Source organism: Suncus etruscus, chromosome 1 (assembly GCF_024139225.1).
Source record: "Suncus etruscus isolate mSunEtr1 chromosome 1, mSunEtr1.pri.cur, whole genome shotgun sequence".
NCBI lineage: Eukaryota > Metazoa > Chordata > Mammalia > Eulipotyphla > Soricidae > Suncus > Suncus etruscus.
The window spans coordinates 114,273,054-114,283,566 of record NC_064848.1 but is presented as its reverse complement, the minus strand read 5'-3'; the positions used below and the strand labels follow the sequence as shown (position 1 = coordinate 114,283,566).

At 48.6% G+C, this 10,513-nt stretch overlaps 1 protein-coding gene across 1 annotated transcript in view; it reads left to right on the top strand.

Moving 5' to 3' along the window:
- Nucleotides 1-381: 381 nt before the first annotated feature.
- Nucleotides 382-10,513, top strand: part of PUS7 (pseudouridine synthase 7) — a 71,298-nt gene continuing 61,166 nt past the window's right edge. Inside the window, 2 exon segments of the mRNA XM_049783897.1 lie at nt 382-481; nt 9,149-9,560. Of these exon segments, the coding sequence (XP_049639854.1) occupies nt 9,181-9,560 (380 nt within the window). The 5' untranslated portion in view covers nt 382-481; nt 9,149-9,180.

The window sequence follows — 10,513 nt, the reverse complement described above, 5'->3', positions numbered from 1 at the left end:
CGAAAAGAAAAATCAGCTTTTACCCTAGCCAGAGCCTGAACCCGACAGCCTGGGAGGACGTAACAGTGACTTTGCACTCAACAGGCACAGCCAGCCGCCCTAAAGGACTCGCCTCCCGGCAGACCGACGCTCTAGGGATCTAGAGCGGGAAGGTGGCCGCGGCCTCTTGCCCTGGGATGGAAGAGCGAGGCGGGCGAGCCATTGGGGACGGCGCTGGGGGCGTGACCCAAAAGGGGCGTGGCCGCCCGAGAGCCGGGCTCCGCCCACGGGCGTGGCCTTCCGCGTCGCGTCGCTGCGCCGCACGTGTGCGAGCCCGGCCTCCGGCGAGTTCCCCTCAGCGCTCCCGGGGCCGTGGCGCCACTGCGGGCAGCCTATGCCCGTCTCCGGCTGTTCCGAGAGGTCCTCGCCGCCAACGCCGCCTACGCCTGCCTGCGCACGGAGCGGCGCCCTCGCCCCCTCGCGCTTCGCTCGCAGTCCCGGGGTAAGTGCGCGGCCTCCCGCGGCGGCGCCCGGGGTGCGCCGCCACCGCTCTTGGCCCTGTCCGGCACCCACACACCCGCGCCCGGCCTCGGGAGCTGCGGGAAAGGCCCCAGGCGCACGCACACGCACACACACACACACACACGCACACGCACACGCATCAGCCGCACGGGTGAGCGGCCGCGGGCACGCGCCGGAGACGGGCGACTGGAGCTCCCGGGCCAGCCCCGCCCTCGGCTGCCTCTCCGGGAGTCCTTGGAGCCCGCCCCGCCCCGCCCCGCCCCGCCCCGCCGCTCCTCGGAAGTCCTGAAGCCCCGCCCCGAGAGCCCGTCCGCGTGCTCGCGCCTCGGCTGCTGCCTGCCGGTGCCCTCCTCGCGCCATGCATTCCTCCGAGTAGGCGCTGCGGAGTGCAGGGAGGCCCGAGAGCTGGCAGCGCCCTCAGCCCGGGCGGCGCAGAGCTCCTGAGCCCCGCGCCTGTGCTTGCCGGCGCTGCTTGCAACGCCCCCACCTGCCCTGCGCCCAGAGGGCACTTAGCGCCTTTGGCTTTGTTTTGGGGTCACCCGGCGGCGCTCCGGGGTCCCTCCTGGCCCTACGCTCAGAGATCGCCCCTGGCAGGCTCGGGGGACCCTATGGGATGCCGGGATTCGAACCCCACCGACCCTCTGCATGCGAGGCAAACGCCCCACCTCCATGCTATCACTCCGGCCCACTTAGCACCTTTTCGTTGAGTTTGAAGAGAAGTTTTTGTGATGTTTTCTCAAACATCAGCCCGCTGTTTATCACACCGAAAATATGGGATTACCGAGGGCTTTTTGTTCGGGCTGCTCATCAACTGTGAGCCGGCCGGGTATGCGGTCCGGGGATGCCTCAGAGACAGTTGAGGACTGAAATCAAACCGAACACGCCATGAAAAAGACAGGACAATGGTATATATATATATATATATATATATATATATATATATATATATATATATATATATATATATATATATATATATATATATATATATTGGTCTCGTCAATAGGCAAATAGCCAGGAGTCGTCTTTATTTTAACAACTGTTGATAATGCTGGTACAGTACAGCTGTTAACATTAATGCTTCGAGTAGGAGAGAGAAAATAAGGGAGCTGGTGCCAGAGGATCCTTTTTTTTTTTTTTTTTTTTTACATCCTGCCTGACTGCCTGGCGCTGTCGTCTCACTTGTCTCTCTTTGTTCCTAGTTTTTAAAATCAGTTTTGGGGGAGTGAGGGGAAGGGGTTGTGCTCAGTACTTATTCCTGGCTCTGCACTCAGGGCTCAGGCCTGCAGACTCAGTGTCTCAAACCCTTGTCGCCTACCTGCAAAGGTGAACACACTATCCACTGTCACATCTCTCCAGACTTCTTCAAACCTTTGCTCAACCATCACCTTTTGAGCTGTCACTAAAGGTTACTCTTACTCTTGGAAATTCCCTTACTCTGCTTTATTCATAGTTCTTTAGGCTTACATGTTCAGAGATTTTTAAAATTTTATTCTCTGGTTTATTCTCAGATCCAGTTGTGAGCTCTGTAAGGCAGGGAATTTTCTATTTTCCTACAATGTTTGACAGTGTTTGGGGATAGACATCTATTGGCATTTTAGAGCCTGATGTGTCTGTCCCCTGCCTAGAGGAAACTCAGTTGCCAGAGCTAGAGGGCTGTAGGGGGAAGTGAATAGAGGCATTAAAGAAGTGGAGACTTTGGAAGGGTTGAAATAAAAATAGGGTTAAAATTAACTTGGCTCCTTTTCAAAATAATTTTTCTTTTTGGTTTTTGAGCCACACCAGCTGTGTTCTGCACTCCTGGCTCTGCACTCAGAAATCACTCCTGGCAGACTAGGAGACCATATGGGATGCCAGGAAATGAATCCAAGACCCTCCTGGGTTGGCCTCATGCAAGCCCCACCGCTGTGCTATCTCTCCAGCCCTCCTTTTCAAAATATTTTATTTTGGTGGTGGTGGGGAACCACAGGCAGTGATTTTCATGACTTACTCCTGGCTCTGTGCTCCAGGTTCACTCCTGGATGGGCTTAGGGATCTTTGTGGGAGGTCAAACCTAGGTCAGTCATGTGCAAGGTGCATACTGTTATTATCTTTCCAGCTCCCTCATTCTTTTTTTGGGGGTCACACCTGGCACGCTCAGGGGTTACTCCTTTCTCTATGCCCAGAAATTGCTCCTGGCAGGCTCGGGGGACCATATGGGATGCCAGGACTCAAACCACCGTCCTTCTGCATGCAAGGCAAGCACCTTACCTCCATGCTATCTCTCCAGCCCCATCCCTCATTCTTTTTAAAAATGAGTCATTTCTTACAACTTTGAGTTAGATTATTTAAATATTGGATTTTCCTAAATGCAAAATGGATTTCCTTGGGCTCATCATGTTGAGATAGTCAGAGTTTTATTTGCCGGCTGACTCTTCATATACACAGGATCATATCTTTCAGTCATTTAAGAATTACAGCTTTCAGGCCCGGAGAGATAGCACAGCGGTGTTTGCCTTGCAAGCAGCCGATCCAGGACCTAAGGTGGTTGGTTCGAATCCCGGTGTCCCATATGGTCCCCCGTGCCTGCCAGGAGCTATTTCTGAGCAGACAGCCAGGAGTAACCCCTGAGCACCACCGGGTGTGACCCAAAAACCAAAAACCAAAAAACAAAACAAAAAAAAAGAATTACAGCTTTCTGGGCCAGAGAGATAGCATGGAGGTAAGGCATTTGCCTGGCTTGCAGAAGGACGGTGGTTCAAATCCCGGCATCCCATATGGCCCCCTGAGCCTGCCAGGAGTGATTTCTGAGCACAGAGCCAGGAGTAACCCGAGTGCCATCAGGTGTGACACAAACACCAAAGGAGGAAGGGAGGGAGGGAGGGAGGGAGGGAGGAAGGAAGGAAGGAAGGAAGGAAGGAAGGAAGGAAGGAAGGAAGGAAGGAAGGAAGGAAGGAAGGCAGGCAGGCAGGCTGGCTTGCTTCCGTAATTTTTTTTTTTTTTTGGTTTTACGGACCACACCCGTTTGATGCTCTGGGTTACTCCTGGCTAAGCGCTCAGAAATTGCCCTGGGCTTGGGGACCATATGGGATGCCGGGGGATCGAACTGCAGTCCTTCCTTGGCTAGGGCTTACAAGGAAGACACCTTACCTCTAGCGCCACCTCACCAGCCCCTTTTTTTGGTTTTTGGGTCACACCCGGTGGCGCTCAGGGACTGGCTCTACACTCAGAAATCACTCCTGGCAGGTTCTGGGACCATATGGGATACAGGGATTCAAACCACAGTCCTTCTACATGCAAGGCAAATGCCCTACCTCCATGCTATCTCTCCTGCCGAGTTTGCCTTTCTAATGAAATATATAAAGAAAAGAGATCAGTTATGTATCCACAACTATCAAGAAAAGTTTACCCCCCAAAATACCAAAAGCCTATTTGTTTGATGATATTTGGCAATGCTTTGAAGTTTTCTTAAAATTAAATGGTAAATGGGGCGGAGCAGTAGTGCAGCAATAGGGCATTTGCCTTGCACGCAGCTGACCCAGGATAGACCTCGATTCGATCTCTGGCATCTCATATGGTCCTCCAAACCAGGAATAACCCCTGAGCATCACCGGGTGTGGCCCAAACCCCCCCCCCCAAAATAGTAAGTGGTAAATGAAGGTAAACATGGTAAAATCATGTTTTGTGATTGGCTCTGATAACAAAAGTAGCATAAAAACTTCTTTTTTTTTTTATTGTTGTTTAACTTTTTCAGACTAAGCAGTGCAGTTCTACCTTAATAAATATTAATGACTGTCAGTTTAATAGGAACAGCATTCTCCAATATTTGAACAAGTCATCATTTTTGTAGAGAGTGAGTGAGAGAGAGAGGGAGAGAAAGAAACTGAAGCTCAGATGTATTAAATGACTCACTTAAGTATATATAATAACCTAGGTCAGACTCCATTTTTTACCCCACAATCTGCCATTCACCAAGTGAGAATGGAAAATAGTGGTTGATACTTCAGATCCATGATTTGCTAGTATTCTCATCCTTGGGATGTTAAACATAATAGTGACGTCCAAATCTTCAAAAATGTGTTCATATCAGCTTATGGGCGTGTTGAGGGGTGCTGCCCATATTTTCATTTCGTTGGTGTAATATTCCCTGGGGAAAGAAATGCAATTGATTTTGATGATGATTCTTCTTTGGTTTGGGAACCACATCTGGCAGTGCTTGGAAGTTACTCCTGGCACTGTCCTCAGGGGTTACTCCTGTGATACTTAGGGAGATACATGTAGTATTAAGATCAGATTAGGGCCTCCCAAGCTTAGAATTATCTCCCTAAAGAGATGCAGTATTAAGGGGCTGGAGCGATAGCACAGCGGTAGGGCATTTGCCTTGCATATTGCTGACCAGGAGCATACCTGGATTCCATTCCTGGCATCCCACATGGTCCCCGAGCCTGCCAGGAGCGATTTCTGAGCACAGAGCCAATAGTAAACCCTGAGCACCAGCTGGGTATAGCCCAAAAATCTTAATAAATAAATTCATGTTTAATTAAAAAAAAAGAGAGATGCAGTATTAAAAAGAAATAATGTTTTGGAGCTAGCGGCATAGCACAGCAGGTAGGGTGTTTGCGTTGCACATAGCTGATCTGGACTTGGACCCTGGCATCCCATATAATTCTCCAAGCTTGCCCAGAATGATTTCTAAGCACAGAGCCAGGAGTAAGCCAGAGCATTGCCGGTTATGGCCCCCAAACCAAACCAATCTAAATGCACATTTTTAAAGGCCAAGGAGAATTCTCAAATGTTGGCACTTAATTCTAGGATGTGCAAAGCCCTGAATTCTATGCCCATCACCAGGTAGAATCCTGGTGTACCCCAAGCATGTCAGGTATGGCCTGTATACATAAAAGTAAAAATGTATGCTTAAATGTATAGATACATATAAATATATTTACGCATATATTTTAAACTATACCCCTGAAAGTGTAACTTAATAGAGAAAAAAATGGAGGCAGAAGGATAGGGATAGCTTGGGAGATAATTCCAGAGGCCTGAAGCCCTGGTTGGATCCTTAGTACCTGAATATTGCTGGGTATGGCCCATAACCCCTTATCATTCCCTAAAAAAAAAGATATAAAATTCATCTTTGTGTGTTTTGGGGCCACACCTGGTGACACTCAGGGGTTACTCCTGGCTGTGTGCTCAGAAATCGCTCCAGGCTTGGGGGACCATATGGGACGCTGGGGAATCAAACTGTGGTCCATCCTAGATTAGTGCATACAAGGCAAACACCCTACTGCTGCGCCACTGCTCCGGCCCTAATCTTTGTTTTTGAGTCACTCTGCAGTGCTTATAGGGAATGTCACACGGTACCACCTCCTTTTATAATATAGGGGGAAGGTTCTATCTTTATATCTTCAGGAGTATCAGGATCAAATCAAAGAGACACTTGAGAGCTTAGATAAATATGTATTTGTTTCATTGCCACATGTCTCTCAAGCTGTTTAGTACTGGGGAATATGTGTGGCTTGCACTTTATTTTTAGTACATCATATGAACAGATTTTATAATAATGTGGGATTTTTTTTGGGGGGGGGGGCCACACCCGACGGTGCTCAGGGTTTACTCCTGGCTATCTGCTCAGAAATAGCTTCTGGTAGGCACGGGGGACCATATGGGACACCGGGATTCGAACCAACCACCTTTGGTCCTGGATCAGCTGCTTGCAAGGCAAACGCCGCTGTGCTATCTCTGCTGTGCTATCTCTCCGGGCCCAATGTGGGATTTTTTATTATTATTTGTTTGTTTGTTTTTTGGGGCACACCCAGCAGCGCTCAGGTTACTCCTGGCTCTATGCTCAGAAATCGCTCCTGGCGGGCTCAAGGGGGCCATATGGGATGCCAGGATTCGAACCACCATTTTTCTGCATGCAAGGCAATGCCCTACCTCCATGCTATCTCTCCGGCCCTTTTTTTTAATGGAAAAATACACATAATAAATTGTGTCATGTGGGAGGCTCTTGGGGTGAGATTCAGTGATAGAGTGCAAAGCCTGGGGTTGTGCTGCTTCCTCCACAATCAGTGTAACCTTCATCCAGCACCCCAAAACCAAGTATGTAACCCCCAGACATTGCACTAAAAGTACAAGAAAGTGGGGCCCGGAGAGATAGCACAGCGGTATTTGCCTTGCAAGCAGCCGATCCAGGACCAAAGGTGGTTGGTTCGAATCCCGGTGTCCCATATGGTCCCCCGTGCCTGCCAGGAGCTATTTCTGAGCAGACAGCCAGGAGTAACCCCTGAGCAACGCCGGGTGTGGCCCAAAAAAAAAAAAAAAAGTACAAGAAAGAGATTGAGATTTTTCTTCTGGCAGTCTTGAGAAGCCATATGGGATGCCAGGAATCAAACCCAGGTTGGCCCCATGCAAGGCAAATGCCTTGCCCATTGTGTATTGCTTCAGTCCTTGAGATTTTTTTTTTTTTTTTTTTTTTTTGGTTTTTGGGCCTCCCCGGCGTTGCTCAGGGGTTACTCCTGGCTGTCTGCTCAGAAATAGCTCCTGGCAGGCACGGGGGACCATATGGGACACTGGGATTTGAACCAACCACCTTAGGTCCTGGATCGTCTGCTTGCAAGGCAAATGCCGCTGTGCTATCTCTCCGGGCCCGAGATTTTTTTTTTTATATTGAGGAGCCAGAGAGATAGTTCAGATAGCTCAGAGATAGTGCCTTGCATGTGGCTGACCGAAGTTCTATTCCTGCCACAGTATGTAGTCCCCTGAGCCCCGGCATGAGTGATACCTGTGTGAAGAGCCAAAAGTAAGTCCTGTGTACCATTGGGTGTTGCCCCAAAATAAAAACGAATGATAAAAACCTATCCTTTTATGCTCAGTGATTATTCCTAGCAGGGACTCCAGGGATCAGGTAGGGATGCCAGGGATAGAATCCTACTTGGCCAGGTGCTTTGACCATTATACTCTCTTCGGGCACAAAACATATTAGTTTTTTGTTTTTTGTTTTTTTGTTTTTGTTTTTTCAGGCCACACCTATTTGAAGCTCAGGGGCTATTCCTGGCTAAGTGCTCAGAAATTGCCCCTGGCTTGGGGGGACCATATGGGACGCTGGGGGATCGAACTACGGTCCTTCCTTGGCTAGTGCTTGCAAAGCGCTTACCTCTAGCGCCACCTCGCCGGCCACTAGTTTCTTTTTTTGTTTGTTTGGTTTTGGTTTTGGTATTTTTGAGCCACATTCGGTGATACTCAGGGATTACTCCTGGCTATGCGCTCAGAAATCGCTCCTGGCTTGGGGTACCATAAGGGATGCTGGGGGATGGAATTGAGGTCTGTCCTAGGCTACAGGTCTGTCCTAGGCTACCGTGTAACAAGGCAAACGCCTTACCACTTGCGCCACCACTCCGGCCCCTTATTAGCCAGTTTCGAAGTGACTATGTCTATGATATTAATGGGCCTGTGAACACTCATATCTAACAATTTGGAGCTGCTTCTAGTTTTGTGCTCAGGGATTAACTCCTGGTGCTGTTTAGGGGGACTATTCAGAACCTGGATTGGAACTGTGGCCCCTGTATGCTTGCATGGGGTGAAACACATTCTTTGTATGTCCTAGGCATGTGCCCTACTTGCTGTACTCCTACATGGATCCCTGTTACTTTAAATTTTTATTTTTTTGTTTTAGGGCCAAACCCAGGAATGATCAGGCCTGACTCCTGGCTCTATGCTCAGGGATCACTCCTGTTGGAGCTCAGGACTGACTTGTGGCTCTATTCAGTTATCATTCCTGACAAGCCTCAGGAGGCTGTATAGTTTGCTGGGGATTAATTTAGGTTGGCAGCATGCAAGGCAAAACACCTACCTGCTGTGCTATCGCTTTGGACCTGAGATCATTTGTATTTTAGAGTTTTTTTTTTTTTGTGGGGGGGCACACTTGGTGACCTGGCTATGTACTCAGAAATTGCTCCTGGCTTGGGGACCATATGGGACGCTGGGATTGAACCCAGGTCTGTCCTGGATCATCCACATGCAAGGCAAATGCCCTGCTGCTGTGCTATTGCTCCGGCCCCTGATTATTTGTATTTTATAACTAAAACTTTTGGTTTTAATTTTCATAATATAATACTTCAAAGTAGTATTTTATTGTATTATTTTTAATAATAAAAATTGGGGGGTCAAAAAAATTGGGGGGTCAGGGGTCATTCCTCGTTGTGCTTAGGGCTTACTCCTGGTTTTGCTTTCAGGGCTTGCTCTTGGTGAGGGTTCAAGGGACCATATGGGGTGCCAGAGGTCAAACTTGGGTTGGCCACATGCAAGGCCCAGTATCTTTTCAGCCCCAGTGTGTTGGGTGTTTTTGTTTGTTTGGTTGGTTTTTGTTTTTGTTTTTTTTTTGGGTCACACCCAGCAGTGCTTGGGTTACTCCTGGCTAGGCTCAAAAATTGCTTCTGGCAGGCTTGGGGGACCATATGAGTTACGGGGATTTGAACCACCATCATTCTGCATGCAAGGCAAATGCCCTACCTCCATTCTATCTCTCTGGCCCCAGCCCCAGTGTTTTTATTTTAATAAGTGAATTTTGAGGACCCCCCCCACCCATGAACAAGGTTAGCCATCCTTTTGTTTGCTGAAATCCACTTCTTTGTAGAGTGAATGTTTACTTCTATTCTCTTCCTAAAAGGTTTTCTTAAATGTTTTCTTGGCACTGTAAACATGGAGATGACAGAAATGAAGAGCATGTCACTGAAACGGGGGCCCCTGGCTGTGGAAGATAATGACAGTACAGCTGAGGAGGCGAAAAGGCAGAAGGTCCTAGATTGCAGTGTGGCTGAAGCCAGTGACTCTGTTCCCAGCGCTGGCCATAAGGGGATATGTGGAGATGTAAGGTTGGGTGAGGCTAAGAAGAATTGTGAGGCACAGCTGGAAGTGGAGGATGAAGAGGAGGAGGAAGATGGCCTTTCTGAGGAGGGGGAAGAGGAAGAGGAGGCTGAGAGCTTTGCAGACATGATGAAGCATGGCCTCACCGAACTTGATGTCGGCATCACCAAGTTTGTAAGTCCTCATCAGGGATTCTCAGGCATCTTGAAAGAAAGGTATGTTTCGTGTGTGTTGCGTGGTTTTAGTTACAGGCTTAGTGTTCCTGTCTGGTATCCATCCTTGGTGTTGTTTACCCCAGCACAGAGCAGGAGTAATCCCTGAGCGCTGCTAGGTGTGGTCCTAAAACCAGAACCAAACCAAATAAAATAGAAAGGTGTCAACAATATCTTCTTCCATTTAACTTTCTACTCTATTGTTTATACTGACAGTCAAAAAGGGGTAGAGTAAAGGATAACTGCCTGCATGGATAAAATAATCGATTTAGGGGCTGGGAAGGTGGCGCTAGAGATAAGGTGTCTGCCTTGCAAGCGCTAGCATAGGATGGACCGTGGTTCGACCCCCGGCGTCCCATATGGTCCCCCCCAAGCCAGGAGCGATTTCTGAGCTCATAGCCAGGAGTAACCCCTGAGCATCAAATGGGTATGGCCAAAAAACAAAAAAAAAAAATCGATTTAAAGAGTAAAGGAGGAGATGATGAAATGGTAAATTGGGTAACCCTTGCATACAGCTGTGCCAGGTTCTTCCCACCAAGAGTAAGCCCAAGCCCACCAGGGGTAAACCCTGAGCATTACCAAGTGTGGATCTCCAAACCACTACCCCTCCCCCCTCCCTCCCATAAAAAGATAAGGGCCGGAGATACAGTACAAGAGATGAGGCACTTGTCTTATATATGTCCTTTCACCAATCCTGGTTTGAAATTCAATACCCACACGTGGTCTGTTAAGCACTTCCAGGGAGGGTCACTCCTGAGCATAGTACCAGGAATAGCTGCTAAGCACTATGGGAGTATGTTCTCAACCCCTCCCCCCAAAAAAATTAAAAAAGAAGGATAAAAACTAAACTTTGTAGTAGCATGCTTTGTGAATAGGTGCTGTTTTTAATATTTTAGGGGAGGGGGAGGTGGGCACATCCAGAGATGCTCACAGATTACTCCTGACTCTGCACTCAG